We start from the raw sequence: 25,664 nt of genomic DNA, 5'->3' as shown, positions 1-25,664 counted from the left end.
GGTGCTGAATGATTAAGATTAAACAATATTTATGAGCTAAGAGAGCAAAATTTGATGTTAGATTAACAGACTTATTTACGAGTCTACCATGTTAATCTTGCTGTATGAATCTTGACCAGACCTTGTCATCTTTCAGCACCCTTATGTTCTTAAAACATTTAATTAATTAGAATTTACATCTGTTTTTGTCCCTTGCCATCAGCATAGAGGCAATCCTATTGAAAATTGCACTTTCATTCAACTTCTACAAAAAGAGGCTGTGTTAAATGCAAGAAAATGTTGTCAGAATAATGAGATTTTTTTCTAAATACTCTGCAATATATGTTTAGTATGTGGACTGTTGTGTGCATGCAGGTAGTATGTACTGATATTCTGGGGCCTCATCTGATATGTATGGAGTATGGTCTGAAATTGCAGGAGATATGATTTTGCACAAGCTGCTAAGTAAAGGCTAGAAGTCCGTCAGATTAGGTATCGACTTCCATGTGTAGAACTGTCTCTTCCTAGCTTTCTCTATGTATTATCAGTTATGTAACCTGCGAGTGGTAGAACAGAAATGAAAGACTAGAAAATTTTGACTCAACGTTTCTCTTTAGTTTCTGTCTTTCTTGTTCAAAAAACCAACCAAGATAAAAAAAGAAATATAGAACACACCGGGACAAAATTTGAGCAACTGAGTATATGATCTTTTCATTATCTATGGAATAATACATGTGTAATTCTACAATGTACAAGTATGACTATATCAAGATTGTTCCGGTTAATGGTTTAGGATGTTTAGAAAAGAGACTCTAGTTTTGATCAGAGTCCTGGAAAGGTATTCAAGACCTTCTTCAATATCTTGAATGCACAATTCTAAGCTCTCGAGTTGGGTTTGAACACCCTTGATGTTATCGGATTTGCTTGTGTTCTGATCTACCAACGCTGATAATGCCGCATCTGCTTTAGCAAACTCATTTATATCAGCTTCTTCATCTGCAGATGCTACTTTTTTATGGTGCACCAGCTTGGAGACTAATGACCAACCAGTAGTCCTTGCCTCTGGTCCAGAGATGAAGGAGAGAAGGGAATCGAACGCTTTGAGAGAAACTACTTCAACCTCTTTCAACATGTTAAACATAATTGTAGTTTCACGGTCACCATTAAAGGCAGTGAAGGTGCAGTTTTTTTTAATAACCTTCAAGGCCTTGTGAATTGCCCTTTTCCCTACCTTCCTAGAGGTTAGATATTTCTTAACCTCACTTGTAAGACTAGTTTCAACACAACCTCTCCTGCGCAAAATCGATTGAAGTTCATGTACGCTTTCTTTTGTTTGCAACAAGGCATCTTTTGCAGTATTACACAAATCCAGGACCTGAAGAGATCCATCTAATAGCTCTTCAATCAATTTACCATTATTCTCTTGGGCTATTGCTTGTTGGTTCAGCGGTAGAAAAAGTAACTTGTTGACACAATCATGCAAATCCTGAAGGCTGCTTAGTTTGCCACCCAAGGATGATGAGGTACAGGCACCTTCAGAAGCCCTTGATCTGCATAAATGCTCATCAAGCTGAGTGATGACTGGGTTTAATCTAGAGGGAAAGCTGTTAGAACGAGCATGGAAGCCGGTTTTTTGGTTAGAAGGTGAAGCCATTTTTCTTTCTCAAAGGGTAGAGACTAAAGCTGGCGAATGCGAATTATCAATCCTTGAATTTTCCTTTCTTACGTTGCAATTGCCAAAAATATATATCAAGAGGTGAGGCAGACAAGAGGAATCTCAATAACATGATTCTGATTTGGATATTCAATTATTATCAGCTATGTCTGTCAATGTCTCATCCTTAGCCACATCTCCAACTCATTAGGCAACAACTATTGCTAATCTAATTATCACACACGAATGGCGTTGACACCAATTTTCTAGATAGAGTTGGCCTGGAAATGTCCATATTTCAAGACATTTCTGCACGAGGGGACTAATTGTTTTGTCTGCTTTCGACCACAGGGTTATATCATAAATCCTGATAACATGCAAATTGTTAATAAAATTTTTAAATGATAAACCTGATTGTTGCTCAACAAGCAGGCAAGATCCGCATACTTGATTTATCAGCTTCGCGCGGTGTTTGACTTTAGAAATTACCGTGAGGACAGTGAGTGAACGTGGTGGATGGTTCGAATGTCTCTGTGCAGCTTAGAGCATGATAAATAACCTTGCGAATAGAAGTGTGTGAATTTAAAGTTTTAAGTACATAAAATATTTTCCGTTCTGAGATTACAACCACAAGATAACTTTTGGAAGAAGAGAATGATTTCTTTGTGATTCTGGACGTGATAAACATTGGAACTGTAAATTGGCTATCATTCTATATTATTTTCACTTTCAAAAAATTAAATGATAAAAAAATTAGAGGAAAGGCATAAGCAAAAAGAGACAAGATTTGCTGAAAAGTTCATGTATTTGTCTATACTGCTTTCATGTACAAAGATATTTACATCTAGTTTACAAAGGTGTTGAGAAGCGAGACTCTAGTTTTGATCAAACGCCTGTAAAGGTTTTCGAGTCCTTCTTGAAGTTCTTGATTGCACAAGTCGAAATCTTTGAGCTGCTGCTGCACATTCTCAAGAGACCCCGTGTTATCAGATTTGCTGGTCTTCTGATAAATGAGAGTGTGCAGTGCAGAGTCCAGTTTTTCAAATTCATTCACTTCTGTTTCCTCTGCCTCACAAGCTATTCTTTTGTGATGCATTAGCTTGGACACCAAGGACCATCCACTTAGCTTTGATTGTGCTTTTGCCCCACCTGAGATGAGAGTCATGAGAGATTCAAGCACAGTGAGAGTGACTGCTTCCACCTCTTTTAGCATACTAACTACAGCTACAGCTTCATGGTCTTTGTTGAAGGGAGAGAGTGAGGATTTATTCTCCAAATATTTCAAACCCCTCAAGGCCTTGTGGATTGTATATTTCACCACCTTCCTAGAGGTCAAGTATTTCTTAATCTCACTTGAGACTCCAATTTCATTTCTCCTTCTTCTCCTCATGATTGATTGAAGTTCCTGAGCACATTCCTTTGTTTGCAACAAGGCATCTTTAGCCACGCTACAGACATCCAAGATTCTAAGGGATCCGTCCAATACGTCATCGACACATTTCTCATTCTGTTCTCGGGCTAAAGATTTTTGAGTGAGGGGAAGCAGAATCAACTTATCAACATAATCATGCAAATCTTGAAGGCAACTTAGTTTGTGGCATATAGATGATGATGAAGAGGAGGAGGAGATTAATTGAGAAGCATTCAATCTGCTGAAATGCTCATCGATTTGTGAAGATAGAGGATGTGGCCTAGAAGGCAAGCTGTTAGAGCGAGCATGGTGGAGAGCCATTTGTTTTCTTTAGAAAAGAGAAGGCCAAGAAGTTGAATTGCTGTCCTTACACATATCAGCTTGAATATATATTCCAAGGCGAGGGAGACATGACGAATCTCGAAAGCTTCGTATAATGAACCAGTAGTCATGTGATTCAGATTCAGATCTAACACCATCAGCAATGTTTATGCAGTGTCTCCCTCCAGCCTGATCACCAACTCATAATACACATTTGGTAATGATTTTTATATAATCTGCAACACACGAATGGTTTCGACTCCATTTTCTATAATACAACCGCACGTAAACAGGAACTTATTTTAAGTGACTGCATTAATTATGATCTTAACAGCTAATTTTAATTTATCGTAGAAGAGATCCGTAATCGCCATCAAGGCCATGTTTTATATCACTGCCTCCTCCCCACCATCTCTCCAACTCATAGTGCCGAATATTTTAACTCACAAATCACACAATTTCGTTGGCATCAGTGGTAATGTTGTATGATATAAGTGATGGAAATGAATTAAACTTAAACAATACAGTTTACGTAAAGAAAAAGGAAACAGATTTAAGATGGCAGAGTTGATTAGAAAGATCAATATATTTCATTAACTTCAAATGCCTATATATAGGCTTACATAGAACTTGAAATGCATTAGAACTCTCAACAAACTTGAGAGATTATTGGAATTGAAATCCTAGACTAAGCAGAATGTTTCTGCTGCAAATCCTGAAGGAGATAAACTGTTACAGAATTCAAATATGAAAAACTGATCTTAATTCTATCTTTCTAAAGGCAAAATCTCATAATTCTAACACTCCTCCTTGAGACTTGCCTTAGACAAACCAAGTTTCATCCTTAGAAATTCCAGTCTTGATCTAGGAAGAGCTTTAGACATTATATCAGCAAGTTGAACATCTGTTGGACAGTAGTGTAGCTTTATAAGCTTGTTCTTCTCAGCTTCTCTTATAGAATGAAACTTCACATTGATGTGCTTGGTTCTGCCATGTTGAACCGGATTTAGAGCAATAGCAATGGCAGATTTATTGTCACAATGAAGCTCAGTTTGTGAGCTTTGTTCTTGACCCAAATCAGCAAGCAATTTGTTCAACCAAATTGCTTGATTTGCAGCAGCTGCCATGGAGATATACTCTGCTTCAGCTGTTTGATTGTGCCACCACCTCTTGCTTCTTTGCATTCCAACAGATTGCACCTGAACCAATATTAAAAACATATCCAGAGGTGCTCTTCATGTCATCTACACTCCCTGCCCAGTCACTGTCTGCATAACCAATCAGATTTACTCCTCCTGTCTTCAAATACCAGATGCCAAGATCAGTTGTTCCTCTGATGTACTTCAACACTCTTTTAGCAATTCCCATGTGAATGTTGCTAGGTGAGTTCATAAACCTTGACAGCAAACCAGCTGGAAACATTAAGTCAGGTCTAGTTGCTGTCAAGTATAGCAAACTGCCCACTAGGCTTCTAAATCCAGAGGGATCTTCAAGTTTCTCACCATCATTCTTTGAAACTTTCTCATTTTGTGCTAAAGGAGTTGCTATTTCTTTGCATGACTCAAGCTTGAACTTCTTGAGTAAATCAACAGCATACTTCCTTTGTGAAACAAAAATACCCGAACTACATTGATGTATTTCCATTCCAAGAAAGTAGTTCATAATGCCAAGATCAGACATTTCAAAAACATCTTGCATTTCAGTTTTGAACTCTTCCAGCAACTTTGCATTGCTTCCAGTAACTAGCATGTCATCTACATAGAGTGATATCACCAGCTGCAAACCATCTTCATCTTGTTTCAGATATAGGGTAGCTTCATTTTCACTTCTTTTGAATCCTAGTTGAATCAAATGAGTATCAATCCTGCTGTACCAAGCCCTTGGTGCTTGTTTCAAACCATAAAGAGCTTTGTGTAGTTTGTAAACTTTGTGTTCATCACCAGCAAACAACAAAGCCTTCTGGTTGCTGAACATAAATTTCCTCAAGTAGTATACCATTTAGAAAAGCAGACTTCACATCTAAATGATAAACTTTCCATCCTTTTTGTCCCGCAAGAGCAAGTAGGAGTCTTATAGTGTCATGCCTAGCTACTGGTGCAAAAGTATCTCCATAATCCACTCCAGCAACTTGAGCAAAACCTTTAACAACCAATCTAGCCTTGTGTTTGAAGATTGAACCATCTGGATTGAATTTGGTTCTGAAAACCCACTTCACTCCAATTGCCTTTTTATCTCCAGGAATTTCAGTCAATCTCCAAGTCCCATTTCTTTCAATGGAATCAATTTCTGATTTCATTGCTTCAATCCAAGCTGGATCTCCTGCAGCTTCAGAGTAATTTGTAGGCTCAGCATGTATAAGGTTACATCTTTCATACACATCAGACAGTTGTCTAACCTTAAGTACTGTTGTATCTGAAGTTGCTTCAATGGCTTGTTGATCTTCATCATCAATACTTTGTACTGGTGATTCAAGGGCAGCTGTGATAGTCTGTTGAACTTCTTTTAAGTCCCAATTCCAGCAGGCATTTTCATCAAATTGCACATCTCTGCTGACCTGAATTTTGGCTGAATTCAGATTGAAAACTCTATAACCTTTTGATTCTGTTGCATATCCCACAAGAATCCCTTTTTCTGCTCTAGCATCCAGTTTTCCTCTTTTGGCAGATGGAACATGAAAATAGCACAATGATCCAAACACTTTTAAATGTTTGGCAGTAGGCCGGACTCCAGACCATGCCTCCAATGGTGTTTTGTTTTGAACAGACTTGGTTGGAAGTCTATTAAGCAGGTATACTGAAGTATTTACTGCTTCAGCCCATAGAAACCTTGGCAACTTCTTTTCAAATAATATACATCTGGACATCTCCATCACTGTTCTATTCTTCCTTTCAGAAACTCCATTCTGCTGTGGAGAGTAAGGAGTCGTCAGCTGGTGCACAATTCCAGCTTCTGAACAAAAGGCATTAAACTCCTTCGAAATATACTCTCCACCATTATCAGTTCTCAACACTTTGATCTTCTGACCACTTTGAGTTTCAGCCATGCTTTTGAAGTTTTTGAACATAGATAAAGCTTGTGACTTGTTTTCCAGAAAATAAACCCAAGTCATTCTGCTATAGTCATCAATGAATAATATAAAATACACATTATTATTCAAAAAAGCTGTGCTCATAGGTCCACATATGTCTGAGTGAACCAGCTCCAGCATGTGTGTTGCCCTTTTGGATATACCTTTAGGAAATGGTTGTCGATGCTGCTTTCCCAGTTCACAACTTCCACATGTATGAGCAGTAACATGTATTGCAGACATGTTTTCTACCATTCCAGTATCATACAGCAACTTTAATGAATTAAGATTGTAATGACCGAATCTTTTGTGCCAAAGAATGCTTTCATCAATCTTTGCACTAAACACATGTCCATTAACAGCATCAAGCTTCAAATAGAAGCTATTACCATCCATCTTAATTTTTGCTATCTCTGAATTATGTGTATCAGTGATAAAACAAAATTTCTCTTTAAAAGAGACTTCATAACCATTCTTAAGCATTTGTGCAACACTAAGGAGATTTTGATCTAGTTCAGGAATGTAAAGAACATTTGTGATGGTTTTAATACCTCTATTTGTGCTGACTGCAATAGTTCCTTTCCCCTTAGCTTGCACAATATCTCCATTTCCCAGCTTAATCTTCGGTTGAACTGATCTGTCAATAGAGGAGAAAATTGACAGAAATTTGGACATGTGACTTGTGCAGCCACTGTCTATAAGCCATGTATTCTGTTCAGAGGTATTGCTAGCTTGTGTTGCAACAAACAAATGCTCCTCCTCATCTTTGCTTTCTTCAGAAACATTTGCTTGTTGTTGTATTTGTTGCTGAGGTTGCTTCTTCTTGATTCTGCAATATTTCTCACTGTGACCGAGATTATTACAGAATAAACATTGAAGAGAAGCTTTCCCCTTAAACCAGCAATCTTTCTCAGTATGGTTAGTTCTTCTGCAATAAGAACATGGTGAGAAAGTCTGTCTTTTTGAAGGTATACTTGATTTCCTTTTAGCATACTTGACAGGTTTGTTTCTTGGTAGATTACCAACACTCCTTTCCCTGTTGTTTGCTTGGAAAGCCCCTTCAACTGCCTCATCATCTCTCATATGAACTCTTTGCTCCTGAATATGAAGTTTGCTAATTAACTCAGCAATAGTCAGACTTTGCAGATCGCAAGATTCTTCTATTGCTGAGATTTTAGCTTTAAACTTTTGAGGAACAGACATCATAAGTTTTTCTACTACCTTATGATCTTCAAATGTGTTTCCAAGAAGCCTCATTTGATTTACAACATCCATTAATCTGCCAGAATAATCTTTGACAGATTCATTGTCTTTCATCTTCATCAACTCAAATTCCCTCTTAAATGCAAGAAGTTTAACTGCTTTGACTCTGCTGCTGCCTTCAAATTCAACTTGAAGCTTATCCCATACCTGTTTTGGTGTTTCCAGATTCATAATTTTTGTGAAAATATGATCTGCAAGACCAGAATGAAGACAGGTAATGGCTTTGTCCTTCTTGAGTTTTTCTTCTTCATGTGCTTTCATTTGAGCAATTGTAGGATTTGCATTCAATGGTGGAGGATCAGAATCGGTTGCCACAACATTCCATAAGCCATGAGATCTTAGATAAAATCTCATTTTGACAGCCCAAATATGATAGAGTTCTCCACTAAAAATTGGAATTGCAGATACAATATTGTTTGAAGAAGACATTGACAAAAAACAGAAAGAAAATAACTCTCAAGTGTTTCGCTCACCCTCTCTGTGTTTGCCTCACCTTCTCTTATTGTTATCACTCAAAAGAAAGAAAAATTTGTTTGCCCCACAGCCCGTAGGATCTATTTGCTCTGATACCACTGATGGAAATGAATTAAACTTAAACAATACAGTTTACGTAAAGAAAAAGGAAACAGATTTAAGATGGCAGAGTTGATTAGAAAGATCAATATATTTCATTAACTTCAAATGCCTATATATAGGCTTACATAGAACTTGAAATGCATTAGAACTCTCAACAAACTTGAGAGATTATTGGAATTGAAATCCTAGACTAAGCAGAATGTTTCTGCTGCAAATCCTGAAGGAGATAAACTGTTACAGAATTCAAATATGAAAAACTGATCTTAATTCTATCTTTCTAAAGGCAAAATCTCATAATTCTAACAATAAGGAACTTCAATCTAAAATATGTAGACACACGAGTGGGCTTCGCATATCAATTAATGATAACATGGTCTTGTTTTATGTTCAAGTGGTATCCCGGCAATATTCAGGCAATGTCTTGTCTCCTCCCCACCAGCTCCAACTCATGAATTGAACATTTACAGGTGAATGATGCACGAGTGGATTTGAAATTGCCAAAATGTATGACAAGAGTGTAGAATTGACATACTCGTATGGTGACAAGTCAGGTCCTGTAATTATGGTTAGTAGTACTCGGTGTATTGTTTATCCTCAGAACAGTCGTAGGATTAATGAGCTCTATCCGCTCCAAAACTTGCTTAATTTACAGAAGAATACAGAACATTCATTGTTAGATAAAAAAGTTTAAATGATATACCTAGGAACTAAACGAGTGTATGTCTTGTAATTAAGAAATCTGAAGGGGTGTACAATCAAAGAATGTGGAGTACAGGAGAAGATGCAAAAGGGATTTGACTTTCTTCTGAATGAATAGATGATCAATCGATTCCATCAGGGGCATCATCTGATTTCCTCAAAAACGAGTTCCTATAATCATACATGAAAATCATCAACATTTTGAGCATTCCTAGTTCACATCAATGCCGAAGGAGATTCCTTCCTACATCGTCCACGCTTCCATATGATCTGGGTCATACAATAGCAACCAAGCCACGCACCCATTGCTAGCGATGATAATCTCATTTTAGCTGTCCAATATCATCTGATGCAGTTGGATTGGATTCTAATTCAATTCAGTTTGTTTCAATTCCTCAGTGCGACGAGCATGTGTCTAGATTGTCGTTTTTTTTTGTCAGAGTTGATATAGTTACTGTAGTAGCTAAAGTGTCAGGTGTCACGATCTTCAATTGATTTGGCAGCTGGCTCGGTTCCAGGTTATGCTCTGCTAAAGTTAAATCACCACTCACCAGCTTGTGCTTGTGTCTCTGATCCAATACTGCAGCAGGGACAGTCGGACCATATCCAGTACATTTACTTACTGGCCTCAAAGTAAAATCTTTACTACTTGGACGTTTACATGGATTTTTTAATATGACTATTTGATCTCCAACAAATGAAATAAATAGTCCCCTCTTGCAGATATGCAGCAAGAGATGGACATTGCCAAGCCACTTAAATTAAGGGAATTGGTGTCAATGCCACTCGTGTGCAATAATTAGGCTAGTGCTTTACATTGTCTATTCTGTTGGTTGTCTTATGAGTGTTGAATAAACTCAATCTAGAAGCACCTAGATGGTCAAGGAAGGCAACCACCCACCAGCCGCAGCCGCCAGCCACCAGCCGCCAGCCACCTTCACACTTGAAGGTTGAATTTTCTTGTTTTAAGTTCGTGTATAAATAGAGTGCCCAGCTTCTGTTTATTTGTGTGGAGAGAATTGAGAGGAACACTTGTAAGAGAAAGAGAGAGAGAGAGAGGGCGTGTAATTGTAAGCTTTTGTGTTGTAATTGTAAGCTTCGGTTTTGTGTAATAAAACAGTGTGTTTTATCCCCTCTGAGTGTTTCAAAGCCACCACCAGTGGCTCCTCCCACCAACAATTGGTATCAGAGCCCCGTTCATCGGAAAACAGAAGAGTTTTGGGGTATATCCGAATTTTCAAAATTGTCAAAAACAAGTTTTGATCATTCCAAAGTGTAGAGCTCATCAAGACGAACTCACTGCCGCAAAAATCAGCCAAATCGGAGTTCGGGGTAGCCCACACGCGCCTCCTGAATATTCAGCCAGATCGCCCACGCGCATCCCACGCGCCCCGAGCTTGAAGACGACTGAGCCACACGCGGGCCATATTTGAGCCGCGCCGAGCCGTATAAGCCGCATCCTAGCCGAGCCACAAGCCGAGCCGTACCTCACGCCGAGCCGAGCCGCTTTCAAGCCTCAGCCGAGCCGAAGGAATATTCCCCAGAATATTCCCGGTTCAACCCAGCGAACCGCCCGCCGTACAGAATTGGTTTTCGGACCGGTTCACCCATTTTCTGACCCGATTTCTACAAAGTCAGACAGGTTCCCTACTATTTGGACCATTCCGGATCGATCTACAGTGTACGATTTTCTAAATTCGGCTTCAAAAGAGGTGATATAGTCATTCCAAGAGTAAAATGACTACAGAAGGTACACATACACTCATCCCTAAGCTGACCAAAGACAACTATGATAGTTGGTGCATCAGATTGAAGGCATTTCTTGGGTCACAAGAGTGTTTGGATATTGTACAAACTGGTTATGATGAACCAGAGTCCAAAGAAAGAGAAGATGCTTTACAAGAGGCTCAGAAGCAAGCCTTGAAAGTCAACAGAAAGAAGGACAACAAAGCCAAGACCATCATCTACCAAGGTCTTGATGAAGACACATTCGAGATAATAGCTTCCGCTGAAACATCACATGATATATGGGAGGCTCTCCAACAGAAATACAAAGGTGCTGACAGAATCAAGAAGATTCGTCTTCAATCTTTGCGAGGTGAATTTGAGTTATTGCAAATGAAGTCCTCGGAGTCTATTTCTGATTATCACACAAGGATTATGGTGATAGTCAACCAGATGAGGAGAAATGGAGAAGCCCTCATCGATTCTCGAATCACTGAGAAAATTTTGAGATCCCTAGATCCAAAATTCAATTTTGTTGTTGTCGCAATTGAAGAGTCCAAGGAAGTGGACAAGTTGATAGTGGATGAGCTTATGAGTTCTTTGCAAGCTCATGAGCAGAAGATCGTAAAGCGAAATGGAGATAAGGCAATTGAGCATGCCTTACAAGTAAAGCTGTCTCTCAAGGACATATATGAGCAAGGGGAGACTTCATCAAGTGGCTACACCACTCAAGGAGGAAGTCAACAATCCAGAGGAGGATTCCAGAGATTCCAAGGAAGAGGTTCTTGGAATACAAGCTTTAGAGGAAGAGGTGGTAGAAACACCACCAGAGGAGGCCGAGGACAACAAACATTCACTCCCAGAGGAAGAGGAGGCGGTTACAATAACCGTGACAAGAGGAATATCCAATGTTATAGTTGCAATCAATTTGGGCACTATAGCACTGAATGCAGAAGGAAAGCTCCGTTGGAGATACGTGAGCAAGCTAACTATGTAGAGAAGGATGACAGAGAAGAAACTGCATTTCTTGTCCAACAAGGACTTGATAAGAAAAAGGAGGACATATGGTATCTAGATACTAGAGCCAGCAATCACATGTGCGGCTACCGAGAGTTATTTAGTAATCTAGATGAGACCAAGCAAGGTCTAGTTACTTTTAGAGATACCACAAAGGTTCCATTCAAAGGTAAAGGCAACATCCCAGTCAAGATGAAGAATGGCGATTCCAGCTACATCGCTGATGTCTATTATGTCCCAGCCATAAAACAGAACCTAATCAGCTTAGGTCAACTTTTGGAGAGAGGCTATACTTTTTACTCGGAGCATTGTCATCTAGCAATTAGAGACAACAATTGGAGATTAATGGCCTACGTGAAAATGTCCAAGAATAGGATGTTTCCTTTGAACATCCAGTATGATGCAGCAAGGTGCTTGAGTGCCATCACCAACAGTGAAGAATGGCTTTGGCACGTGAGGCTTGGACATCTGAATTTCACAAGTTTGAAGATGCTAGCAAGCAAAAAGATGGTCAAAGGTTTGCCTCACATTGATCATCCAGATGAAGTCTGTGAGAGTTGTGTCCTCAGCAAACATCACAGATCCAGTTTTGCTAAAGAAGTCAACTGGAGAGCAAAAAGGCCACTGGAGTTAGTACACACAGATGTGTGTGGTCCAATCAAGCCTATGTCGACTGGACAAAATAGGTACTTCCTCACTTTTATTGATGATTTTAGCAGGAAAACGTGGATATACTTTCTGAAGAGGAAGTCAGAAGTATTCAATTGTTTTAAAGATTTTAAAGCAATTGTGGAGAAGCAAACTGGTTATACGATCAGAACAGTGAGATCTGATCAAGGAGGAGAATATACAGCCAACGACTTTGAAGCCTTTTGTACACAACAAGGCATCCGACATCAGACGACACCAGCCTATACACCACAGCTGAATGGTGTAGCAGAAAGGAAGAATCACACTATTCTTGACATGGCAAGAAGTCTGCTCAAAGCAAAGAAGTTGCCCAAGCAATACTGGGCTGAAGCTGTATCATGTGCAGTGTATCTGTTGAATCGCTGCCCAACCAGAAGTTTGCAAGGAGTCATTCCAGAAGAAGCATGGAGTGGTCACAAACCAAGTGTTACTCATCTACGAGTCTTTGGTTGTGTGGCATATGCAAAGATCCCAAATGCAAGAAGAAGAAAGCTCGATGATAAGAGCGAGAAATGCATCTTTGTCGGATATGGTGAAAGAAGGATGGGATATAGACTGTATAATCCCATCACGAAGAAGGTGATTACGAGTAGAGATGTTATCTTTGAAGAAGATAAATCTTGGGAATGGAATGGTGATCAAGAAGCAGTCAAATGGATCACCACTGATTTGATCCTTGAAGGTGAAGAAGTACCAACAGTACTTGTCGAAGAACCGATTGTGCCAGCAGCTGAACCACAAAGTCCGGTGTTTATACCAGTAGCTGAACCACAAAGTCCGGTGCACAGATTCCCTGTATTCAACAGGAGGAACACACCAGGAGCATCATCATCAACACCACCATCAACATCCTCGTCAGAAGGACCAAGAAAGATGCGAAATCTTGAAGAGTTGTATGATACCACTCAGGTCATGGAAGATACAACTTTGTTTTGTTTCCATGCAGATAAGGACCCACCAGAAAAGAAGAAGGCAATAGGTGTCCAATGGGTCTACAAGATGAAAGCCAAATTAGTGGATAAAGGCTACAAGCAAAGAGAAGGCAATGAAGATTAAAGTTCATGCTTGGCATGACATCCCTCGATTGAGTTTAAGGGGGAGATTTGTTGAATAAACTCAATCCAGAAGCTCCCAGATGGTCAAGGAAGGCAACCACCAGCTGCCACCGACCAGCCACCAGCCGCAGCCGCCAGCCACCAACTGCCACAGCAGCCAGCCGCCTTCACACTTGAAGGTTGAATTTTCTTGTTTTAAGTTCGTGTATAAATAAAGTGCCCAGCTTCTGTTTATTTGTGTGGAGAGAATTGAGAGGAACACTTGTAAGAGAAAAAGAGAGAGAGAGAGGGCGTGTAATTGTAAGCTTTTGTGTTGTAATTGTAAGCTTCGGTTTTGTGTAATAAAACAGTGTGTTTTATCCCCTCTGAGTGTTTCAAAGCCACCACCAGTGGCTCCTCCCACCAACAATGAGTTGGAGCACTGCGAAAGGAGACATTGACAAACATAGCAGATATGATCTTTTGAAGAAAATCGAAATCATGTTAATGAGATTCCTCCTGTCTTTGGCACCCCATGATATATATTTAGGCAGCCAACACACGAAAGGCAAATCAAAAGATGCCTTGTTGCAAACAAAATAATGCATACAAGAACTTCAGTCGAGAGGTTGTGGTGAAATTGGTCTTACAAGCGAGGTTAAGAACTTTTTAACCTCTAGGAAGGTATTGAAGAAGGCAATTTACAAGGCCTTGGAGGATATGAAAAATAAATGCACCTTCTCTATCTCTAATGGAGATCATGAAACTACAACCATGCTTTGCATGCTAAAAGAGGTTGAAGCAATCTCTTTCAATGTGTTTGAATCCTTGATCACCTTCTCTGGACCAAGGACAAAGGACTCCTGGTTGGTCATTAGTCTCCAAGCTGGTGCACCAGAATCTTTAAAGGGAAAATATCTCTGATCAATCTGAACTTAAATTTTAAACTCCATGTCTAAGCTGCACAGAGACAGTAGAACGTCAAGCATATTTACTTACCCGCCTCAGTAATTTCTAAACTCTAACTTAGCACGAAGGCTGATGAATCACGTATACATATCTTACCTGCTTGTTGAGCAACAACCAGGCCCTGTCATTTAAGAATTTTATAAACAACTTGCACTTTTACATGAATTTTTCTGTGAACATTTGATCGCAAGCAGATAAAACAAATAGTCCCCTCGTGCAGAAATATCTAGAAAGATGGACTTTTCCAGGCCAATTCTATCTAGAAAATTGGTGTCAACGCCATTCGTGTGAGATAATTAGATTAACAATAGTTGTTGCCTAATGAGTTGGAGATGTGGCTGGGGATGAGACATTGACAGACATAGCTGATGATAATTGACTATCCAAATCAGAATCATGTTATTGAGATTCCTCTTGTCTGCCTCACCTCTTGATATATATTTTTGGCAATTGCAACGTAAGTAAGGAAAATTCAAGGATTGATAATTCGCATTCACCAGCTTTAGTCTCTCCCCTTTGAGAAAGAAAAATGGCTTCATCTTCTAACCAAAAAACCGGCTTCCATGCTCGTTCTAACAGCTTTCCCTCCAGATTAAACCCAGTCATCACTCAGCTTGATGAGCATTTATGCAGATCAAGGGCTTCAGAAGGTGCCTGTACCTCATCATCCTTGGGTGGCAAACTAAGCAGCCTTCAGGATTTGCATGATTGTGTCAACAAGTTACTTTTTCTACCACTGAACCAACAAGCAATAGTCCAAGAGAATAATGGTAAATTGATTGAAGAGCTATTAGATGGATCTCTTCAGGTCCTGGATTTGTGTAACACTGCAAAAGATGCCTTGTTGCAAACAAAAGAAAGCGTACATGAACTTCAATCGATTTTGCGTAGGAGAGGTTGTGTTGAAACTGGTCTTACAAGCGAGGTTAAGAAATACTTAACCTCTAGGAAGGTAGCGAAAAGGGCAATTCACAAAGCCTTGAAGGTTATTAAAAAAAACTGCTCCTTCACTGCCTTTAATGGTGACCGTGAAAATACAATCATGTTTAACATGTTGAAAGAGGTTGAAGTAGTTTCTCTCAAAGCGTTCGATTCCCTTCTCTCCTTCATCTCTGGACCAGAGGCAACGACTACTGGTTGGTCATTAGTCTCCAAGCTGGTGCACCATAAAAAAGTAGCATCTGCAGATGAAGAAGCTGATATAAATGAGTTTGCTAAAGCAGATGCGGCATTATCAGCGTTGGTAGATCACAACACAAGCAAATCCGATAACATCAAGGGTGTTCAAACCCAACTCGAGAGCTTAGAATTGTGCATTCAAGATATTGAAGGTGGTCTTGAATCCCTTTCCAGGAATCTGATCAAAACTAGAGTCTCTTTTCTAAACATCCTAAACCATTAACCGGAACAATCTTGATCTAGTCATACTTGTACATTGTAGAAATACACATGTATTATTCCATAGATAATGAAATGATCATATACTCAGTTGCTCAAATTGTGTCCCGGTGTGTTCTATATTTCTTTTTCTTTTTTTATCTTGGTTGGTTTTTTGAACAAGAAAGACAGTCACTAAAGAGAAACGTTGAGTCAAAATTTTCTAGTCTTTCATTTCTGTTCTACCACTTGCAGGTTACATAACTGATAATACATAGAGAAAGCTAGGAAGAGACAGTTGTACACATGGAAGTCGATACCTAATCTGACGGACTTCTAGCCTTTACTTAGCAGCTTGTGCAAAATCATATCTCCTGCAATTTCAGACCAAACTCCATACATATCAGATTAGGTCCCAAAATATCAGCACATACTACCTGCATGCACACAGTCCACATACTAAACATATATTGCATTGACCACAGCCTCTTTTTTGTAGAAGTTGAATGAAAGTGCAATTCTCAATAGGATTACCTCTATATATGTTGATGGTAAGGGACAAAAACAGATGTAAATCCAAATTAATTAAATGTTTTAAGAACATAAGGGTGCTGAAAGATGACAGGGTCTGGTCAAGATTAACACGGCAAAATTAACATGGTAGACTCGTAAATAAATCGGTTTTTCTAACATCAAATCTTGCTCTCTTAGCTCATGAATATTGTTTAATCTTAATCATTCAGCACCAAATGAAATTTAATGGAACTCACATGTTGACTGCAATTCCTGCGTATCGAAAGCAATGAAAAATTAGATGGATGCCTTTTGGTTAGGGAGAAAGTGGAATCATCCAGCAAAGTTATCCAGTCACTACCTGCAGTTCTTATCGTTATGCTACAACCCTGGCTAGAGATACTGAAGCCACTGATGTGGATCTTGTCTTCCTGTTTACCGACAGAGATTTCAGGACCTAGCATTGTCTGCATTAATAAATGACCACTCGTGTGTTGCAGATGAAATGCTAGTCAGATTAAAAATAAATGCACCTTCTCTATCTCTAATGGAGATCATGACTCAAGTTCCAGGACATTGAAAGCAATGAAAAATTATAGTAGCATTTATTTTTTAAAATATTTTTTATCTTATATTAAAATAATATATATTTTTTTATTTTTTAGAATTTATATTTAACATTAACACATCAAAACTAAAATTATCAAAAAAAAAATTTTAAGCAAAGAAAAAATAAAAAATTTCAATTTTTTTATATATTTTTCAAACGCAAGCATACTTGTGATAACTTTGTTTTTAATCATATTTTCAAGCATGTATAAGTTTAATATTAGTCATTTATCAGAGAATGAGAAAGGAAACTATTTTTTATTAGGAAATCCAAATTAAAATTAATATTTTAAAAAATAACTATTATTATAATATTAAATTAAATAGACTCTAAATATGTCACATTAAAAGGTAATTATAACTAGCAAGAAATGGAGTTTACAAAAATTACCCCTTCCATAAGAATTTGGAAGACCATGTTAATCTCAAATTAATATTTGATACCATAAGAAAAGGAAATCCTACAAGGAAAGGAGCAAATTCTAATGTTTGTAATGATGGCAATCATGTTCATTCTAATTTTTTTCTTTAAAAAAAAAGGCCGGGAATTATTGGTTTCGTTAATTTGTCGTTATTGCAACATATTTTGTGTATTAAGTTCGTGAACAAAGACATGGTGGCTCTTTTTTCTGTAATAATTAAGTCACATGGTTCAAGAAAAACAATTTTTTTTCCCTTTATCTAAATTAATTCATAGAAAATGTTTTTTTTTCTTTTTTTTTTCTTTTGGAATAAAGCACATGGTTCATGATTTTGTATTAAGTGATTAAAAAAAAATTGCTACGGCGTTGTGATTTGTTTTGTTTGAATTAACAAATGCTTATTTCACGATAGATTGACGAAAAAGGATATGGACCCGACACCTCATCCTTCTTGCTTTTGTATTAACAGTATTATTTATCTGTAAGTTAATTCTTAATTTGATATACTAGAATTAATTTTATTCTTAATTATGGAAAAGAATTACGTGGCTTACTCATGGAAACTCTCAAAAAACATGGTCTAAACTTTTAATAAAATAGAGAATAAGAATCAAAGTTTATTCTTACTTTATAGTTGGAAAAAAACAAAGTGAGAATAAAAAAAATAAAAAAATCATTCTTATAAAAATATAAGAATAAATCTTTTTTTTAAAAAAATAATATATATATATATATTATTTTTATTTATTATATATGAATTATTTTTATTGTTATTATTATTTCATCACCACTTTTATTTTACCACCACACTTTTATTAATTAACATCACAATTCTATTATACTGCCACCTCCTATGATGATGATTGCATTAGTTTTTTTTCAAATATATATTATTGTATTACTATTATTATCATCATGTATTTCTTCTTTTTATTATCACAATCACTTTTATTATTTTTACTATAGATGAAATTATTTTTTTGCTAATTATTATTTTCATCTTAAAATTCAGTTTAGAAATTTTAAATTCCATTCTCATTCCTTATTACTATTTCAAAAACTGCTTAATAATTAAAACCTCATTACGATTCCCTAATTTTCATTTGGATTCATGCAATCTCATTCATAACTTTTCATTCCTGGTAACCCAATGATTTAAAGACTTTGAACTCTCAATTTATTTTCAAGAAAAATTAAAAGAAAAGCCCATATGCACTGAATCAATCTAATTTCTTTTTTCCTTTTTTTTTTTTTTTTTTTTTTTTCTTGGAAGTAAGTTGTGGTGGTAGATGGGACAAAGATGACACTTATGTTATCGTTTTTCCATGTAAAACAACAAAGCTCACATGCACTTAATCAATCTGATTTATTTTTCTTTGTTTTTTTTTTTTTTTTTTTCCTACGAGGAAGTTGTCGTACCTTCTTGATCAACATGGAAATGATGGGGACAACGATGGCACTTTTGTTGCCTTCTCCAGGGAAAATTAACATGATGCTTTATTACAAGTTATAAGGACGGAAATGCCATCGTATACCTCTATTATTGGCTATATATACCCCCATGCTTTCACCTTCTCAACCATCAACGAACTCAAGCATATTAACAAGAAATGAGTGTTTGGGCATTCGCATTTTTCTCCTTATTCTTGTCCCTTTCGGTTAGAGGCTCAGCTGAGCAATGCGGTCAGCAAGCCGGGGATGCCTTGTGTCCAGGAGGCCTATGTTGTAGTTCTTATGGTTGGTGTGGGACAACGGTTGATTATTGTGGTGATGGTTGTCAGAGCCAGTGTGATGGAGGAGGTGGGGGTGGTGGAGGTGGAGGTGATGATTACTTAAGTGACATCATCCCAGAATCAACGTTTGATGCTTTGCTCAAGTATAGAAATGATCCTCGATGTCATGCTGTTGGGTTCTACACCTATGATGCTTTTATCTCCGCTGCTAAGGAATTCCCTGATTTTGGTAACACTGGTGATGATCTGATGCGTAAAAGGGAGATTGCTGCTTTCCTGAGCCAGACATCTCATGAAACTACCGGTAGGGTTTTACTTTTTTTATAATATCCTGCTCGTAACTTCAATTAATGTCATTTAAGATGCCTCGGTTGAGTAGACTCGGTGTAAAAACTCATTCTGTAATTAATTAAATAAGGTTATCCTTGGTTGATTAATTTCCTTGTCTCTGATTTGACAATACATGCTCCTACATAAAGGAGGGTGGGCAACTGCACCTGATGGCCCATACGCTTGGGGATATTGCTATCTTAGGGAAATAAATTGTCAAGATTATTGTGAACCATCTTCTTCCACGTATCAATGTGTTGCGGGCAAGCAATATTGTGGCCGAGGACCAATCCAACTTTCATGGTAATTCCGCGAGGCCTTGACTAGCAGAGTCGTTTGATTTAGTTTATTGGTTGTTAAGTAATTTTTTTATATGGAAAATACATTTGTGAAGTACTTTGAATCAAAAGAAAAGGCCTAATCCAGCAAAAGATTGTTAGATCTAATTGATTTGCATTGAGCTAGTTTATTAACATGTGGTGCAGGAACTATAATTATGGGCTCTGCGGAGACGACTTGAATTTGCCACTGTTACAAGAACCAGAACTTGTTGAGACTGATCCTGTCATTTCCTTCAAGACAGCACTCTGGTTTTGGATGACACCACAGTCCCCAAAGCCCTCTTGTCACGCAGTCATCACTGGAAGTTGGACACCGAACGAGGTAGACATGGAGGCTGGTAGGGTTCCAGGCTATGGTGTGATAACAAACATCATCAATGGTGGCCTTGAATGTGGTCAGGGAGGGCCAAATGATGCAAATGAGGATCGCATTGGGTTCTACAAGACATACTGTGATTCACTCGGAACGACCTATGGCTCCAATCTTGACTGCTACCAGCAAAAGCCTTTTGGATATGGACTCCTGGGATTGAAGGATACCATGTAATTTGATGTTGAAGCTATCATGTCTTTAAATAACGAGAGCTTTTAGCTTATCGACCTTTTCTATTTCCACCAGTAGGATTAAATCATGCTGTGGAAATCCAAAGCGTTTTCTATTTTCCTAATAGAGTTGCGGAGCTATTGATGGTTTTTGACGCCAGGTGCAGATAACCCATAAAACAAGATAAAAAAAACCCTAGTATCAATTTAAATTACATAGAAGAAAAAGAAGAAGTCAGGAACATCGCTGTTAGCTAGTTATCTATATATATCATCACTTAAAGATTCTTTGAAAGAGTCTAGTTAATAATCAAGGTGCAACTAGCCTCATAAAGTTCGGTCTATATTGGTGGGCAGGAAAAAGATTGAGAGTGATTTTTATTAGCAGATAAAACTGGATTTGTCTAGGTTTAATGTACCAGCAACACCCGAAAGAAAAAATACTCTTATATTTTAGAAGAAAACATATTCTAAAAAAATTAGATTTTATTTAGGGCGTGCATCTCTTATAAAAATTTAGGATAATTAAGATTTTACTAATCACTTCATAAATTACGTTTTCTAGAAATAAATACTGAAAAAATAATATTTTTCTCTACTAAAAAAAGGAAGATGAATAGAAAATATTTTTTTATAGTTTTATTGATATTTTTCTCACCAATAAATTGATCAACCCTCGGCCCACAGCAAACAATAAATCATCTCCAATTTCCAAGTTCTGAGAAGAACTTATCTCTAGTACCTGCTTTCTTGTCCTAATGTAAATAACTCCCAAATGACATAAATATGTTATTAAAGAGCATATTCCTACATGAACCCTTGTGATAGAATTTCAACGCTCGATATCTCCTCTTCTTCTCTCTAATGGATTTCCAACAAATTAACCCCTGTCAATACGACACTATCCCTCATCAACAGGTGTCTATCGCACTCTAAAGTGATAGGCCAACATCAGCTGATATTTAAAGCAAAAGTCACGCCCATGAAGCTAGAGATTATTCTATGTTATCGGGGGGAGAAAAAGAAAAAGCTAAGAAAAAGAAGGCAGAAGACTAGACCCTAAATGCCGCCATGCACTGTTCATTACTTTATTATATAGCTGCATTTATTTTGCAACTGCTTTTATATTTACGATATAACAAACATAATAAAATATTTGAAAATAAATCAAATTAGTTTTTGTATTTCGAACGATTAAAAAAATTGTGTTTTAAATATAGTTTTTACATGTTTTTTTTAACCTAAATTTTATAAAATTTTATTTATTTTTATGTTTTAAAAAAGCTTTTAAAAAAAATTTTAATTAAATAAATTTTTTTTTTATGTTTTGATATTAATTTTTTAAAGTATTGTATATGTTTTTTTTCTATAGATAAATCTCAACCATAATTTCTATAAAATATAAATTTTAAATTCAACTAACCACATTTTTTAAAAAATTTATTTTTTTTAAAATCATAACCACAAATACTATCTCAAAATCAAATATAATCTCATCTTCTCTTTAATTATTACATTGATGTTAAATCCTCTTGAGGTCAGACCATTATGGTTTAAAATCATCTAGAAAAGTAATAGATGGGATAAATGAGCAGCCATCATTATTGAAACAGTCCACAGTTTTTATTAACAAGTGACAGAAGTATTAAGTAGCCATGTTTCCCCTATATATACCAATGCTGTTACGATCTCAAAATCAACAAAATCCCAAACAAAACACTTCAAAATGAAGATCTGGGCCTTCACGGTTTTCTCTCTACTGCTGTCCCTTTTACTAGGAGGCTCAGCTGAGCAGTGTGGAAGCCAGGCTGGGGGTGCCCTGTGTCCGGGAGGTCTATGTTGTAGCCAATTTGGTTGGTGTGGCAACACTAATGATTACTGTGGTACCGGCTGCCAAAGCCAGTGCGGTGGTGCGAGCGGAGGAGACCTTGGCAGTATCATCTCAAGTGCGAAGTTTGATGAGATGCTTAAACATAGAAAATGATGGTGGATGCCCTGGCAAGATTCTACACTTACAATGCTTTCATCTCAGCTGCCAATTGCCTTCCCTGGCTTTGGCACTACTGGAAATGCTGACACTCGTAAAAGGGAGATCGCTGCTTTCTTGGGCCAAACCTCTCATGAAACTACTGGTTCGTTTAATCAGTCTCAAACCTAATCACTCAGCTTAGTTTATATACTTCACATAACATTATATATCAGAGGAATATTAGTAAGTTAATTATCATGGTTTCATTTGATGAATGTACATGTTAGGAGGGTGGCAAACTGCACCTGATGGTCCATACGCTTGGGGATATTGCTTTGTCAAGGGAACAAAATCCTGGATCTTATTGTTCTCCAAGCTCCACATATCCATGTGCTGGTGGCAAGCAATATTATGGCAGAGGTCCTATCCAGCTTTCATGGTAAGTCCAGATTTTTTATTATTGTTATCTGGTAGGTATTCTTTTCTTCATTTCTGGGTTTACATATTCATCCACCCATTTTCAAGCATTAAAAGTCAAATTGAAAGAATTCAAGTGTATATTTTTTATTTGTTTAGCACAACTTTGCAGTCAAGTTAATTTGATTTGATAAATGTGACACAGGAACTACAACTACGGGCAGTGTGGAAAAGCTATAGGAGTGGATCTATTAAACAATCCTGACCTTGTTGCAACCGATCCAGTAATTTCCTTCAAGACAGCAATTTGGTTCTGGATGACAGCACAGTCTCCAAAGCCCTCATGCCACAGTGTCATCACCGGGAACTGGTCGCCTTCCGGTGCTGATTCGGCAGCTGGTCGGGTTCCAGGCTACGGTGTGTTAACAAACATTATCAATGGTGGGCTTGAATGCGGTATGGGGTGGAAGCAACAGGTGGAGGATCGTATTGGGTTCTACAAGAGGTACTGTGACTTGCTCGGAGTTGGATATGGAAACAATCTTGACTGCTACAACCAAAGGTCATTTGCAAATGGACTCTTCGACTTGGTAGACTCCATGTAATTTTGTCGCATCCTTCTGTAATCTGTATGCCTAACAAAATATAAAAATAAAACGTTTCCTGTTCTGAGTCAAATAAAAAAATATGACTTTCTTATCTATCCATGCCTTCAAGCTTTATGCCCACTACGCTTCTTTTAAAGACAGTCAGGATATATATGGAGAATAGTTGTTTTTGCTAATAGGGTCGGGGACACAAATTAATTAAGCAGCTTAATTGATACTGTTTGTTTTTGCTTTTAAAAAGCGTTTATAAAAAGAATTTATTTTTTATTTATTTTTTTTTTAAATTGATATATTTTTTAGTATTTTTAAATTATTTTAATGTACTAATATAAAAAAATAATTTTTTAAAAAATAAAAATATATTATTTAATATAATTTTTCAAAAAATATATTTTAAAACAATTATATTATCAAACAAATTTTATAACTCTTTGGAACAACCCAAGACTTTAGTTAGCTAGAGAACTGTACTGATTTTGGATTTTAAAAAAAAAAAAAAAAAAACCTACTCCCGCTGACATAATCATAAGTATGAATTGACTTGCTAACTTAATTAAAACCCCAATCCTCAGCTATTGACTTTTTAAAAAAAAAAATTAGAGATTAACTCTCCCCAATCCATAATCAATGTCTATCTCGGGTTAACTCAGATTGGGTTATACAACTGTGCTCTTCTATGTCACTCTTTTAGATTTTGGATTAGATTATTCTAAGCTAGATTTGTACTTTCCACACTCGATTAAAAATTATGTTGACTACCTTCTGGGTCTGTCTAAGAGCCCACAACCACTTCTACGAGCCCACATCGTTGGACCAAAGGCTTGGATCGTGCAGAGAACTCATTGGTCCCCGACCTGACTCAAGTTTCCTACTTTTTTTTTTTTTTTTTTTTAATCTTTATTAAAAAAATCACATAATCAGATCCTAAATTATTAAAAATATAAAAATTAATAAACTTCCATTTCGAACCACAACACTATAAATTAATATTTCTAAATAAAACAACAAAAACTACAACATAATCCATCCATGTACATAATATAAACAACAAGAAAAGAAAAAATATATATAAAAAAGAAAAATATGATGTCAGGTATGGACAGGATGATAAAAAAGGTAACCCCGCACCCCAACTCTCGATCATAGTAAAACTTGATCATATTCTGCTTATATTAAATTTGACTAAAGTATAATATATTTATTAAAAATCTATTTGAATTGATATGATATGATGATCCAATGAATCAGATTCTAGTCACATTTAATTTCCCTCTCTCTCTCAATAACTATGTTTCTCATTAAGATGGATTAAATAAAAATCAATTAATTTTTGAATCGGAATAGAATACAGAAGAGGACATGTCACTTGGGTCTTTATTGGATGAAACAATAATTCCCAATAAATATATACGATAATCTCAGTGATCAACAAATTAATTTTTAAGACTAAATGAAGCTTTGGGTCTTGGAAGTTTTCTCTCTAAAATTATTATTGTTATTTTAAGGTAGTGTTTGAGATCATTTTTGTTTTTTTGATGTTTTTTTAAAAATATATTTGTTATATTAATTCAATCTAATCTGAAATAAAAAAGAAATATCATCACTCAACTTTTATATAATATAAAAAATTTATATTAATTTATTTTTTCTTTGTGATATGAAAAAAATTAGTAAGAGAAAAAAAAAATAAGGAAAAAAAAGGTATCTAAAGAAATTGATCAACCCTCGGCCCACAACAAACAATAAATCATCTCCATTTTCCACGTTCTGAGAAGAACTTATCTAAACTCTAAAGTACCTAGATTCTTGTCCTAATGTAAATAACTCACAAATGACTCAAAAGTTATTAAAGAGCATATTCCTACATGAACCTTTGTGATAGAATTTCAACGCTCGATATCTCCTCTTCTTCTCTCTAATGGATTTCCAACAAATTAACCCCTGTCAATACGACACTATCCCTCATCAACAGGTGTCTCCTGTACTCTAAAGTGATTGGCCAACATCGGCTGATCTTTACAGACAGCAAAAGTCACGCCCGTGAAGCTAGAGATTATTCTATGTTATCGGGAAAAAAAAGTTAAGAAAAAAAAAGGCAGAAGACAAGACCTTAGAAGCCGCCACGCACTGTTCATCACTTTATTATATATCTTCTGTTTAATTAATACATGGATATTAAATCCAGAAAACTACTTTGAGTTTGTTTAGTATTATAATAGCTGTGTTTGTGGTTATGATTTGAAAAAAGTTGTTTTATAAAAAGTATTTTTAGTTGAAGTTGGTTTGAAAAAATAGGTGTTTAGTTAAAATTGTGTTTGAAATTGAGATTGAAGAAAAAATAGTTTAATGTATTTGGTTAAGAATGTTTTTGAAATTGAGGTTATAAATTAATTTAAA

General features: G+C 36.7%; 4 protein-coding genes and 1 pseudogene across 4 annotated transcripts; 3 read left to right on the top strand and 2 right to left on the bottom strand.

Annotated features, from left to right (window-relative positions):
- Positions 1-760: 760 nt before the first annotated feature.
- Positions 761-1,633, bottom strand: LOC118035650 (uncharacterized). The gene has a single exon (XM_035041259.1). It carries the CDS (start codon positions 1,631-1,633, stop codon positions 761-763), a length of 873 nt encoding a protein of 290 aa, XP_034897150.1.
- An 844-nt stretch (positions 1,634-2,477) lies between these two features.
- LOC118035648 (uncharacterized) lies at positions 2,478-3,365 on the bottom strand. Its single transcript, XM_035041258.1, has one exon. The coding sequence runs from the start codon at positions 3,363-3,365 to the stop codon at positions 2,478-2,480; it is 888 nt and encodes a 295-aa protein (XP_034897149.1).
- An 11,569-nt stretch (positions 3,366-14,934) lies between these two features.
- Positions 14,935-15,807, top strand: LOC118035674 (uncharacterized). Its single transcript, XM_035041285.1, has one exon. The coding sequence runs from the start codon at positions 14,935-14,937 to the stop codon at positions 15,805-15,807; it is 873 nt and encodes a 290-aa protein (XP_034897176.1).
- Positions 15,808-18,908: 3,101 nt separating this feature from the next.
- LOC118035659 (acidic endochitinase WIN6) lies at positions 18,909-20,426 on the top strand. Its single transcript, XM_035041265.2, has 3 exons — positions 18,909-19,363; positions 19,539-19,692; positions 19,875-20,426. Exons 1-3 carry the CDS (start codon positions 18,937-18,939, stop codon positions 20,275-20,277), a joined length of 984 nt encoding a protein of 327 aa, XP_034897156.1. The 5' UTR covers positions 18,909-18,936; the 3' UTR covers positions 20,278-20,426.
- A 1,533-nt stretch (positions 20,427-21,959) lies between these two features.
- Positions 21,960-23,362, top strand: LOC118035660 (probable inactive chitinase-like protein LaCIC; annotated as a pseudogene).
- The last annotated feature ends 2,302 nt before the right edge of the window (positions 23,363-25,664 follow it).

Source organism: Populus alba, chromosome 9 (assembly GCF_005239225.2).
Source record: "Populus alba chromosome 9, ASM523922v2, whole genome shotgun sequence".
NCBI classification, from domain to species: Eukaryota; Viridiplantae; Streptophyta; class Magnoliopsida; order Malpighiales; family Salicaceae; genus Populus; species Populus alba.
The sequence above is the reverse complement of the archived record's forward strand: the minus strand, read 5'-3'. Positions and strand labels throughout refer to the sequence as shown.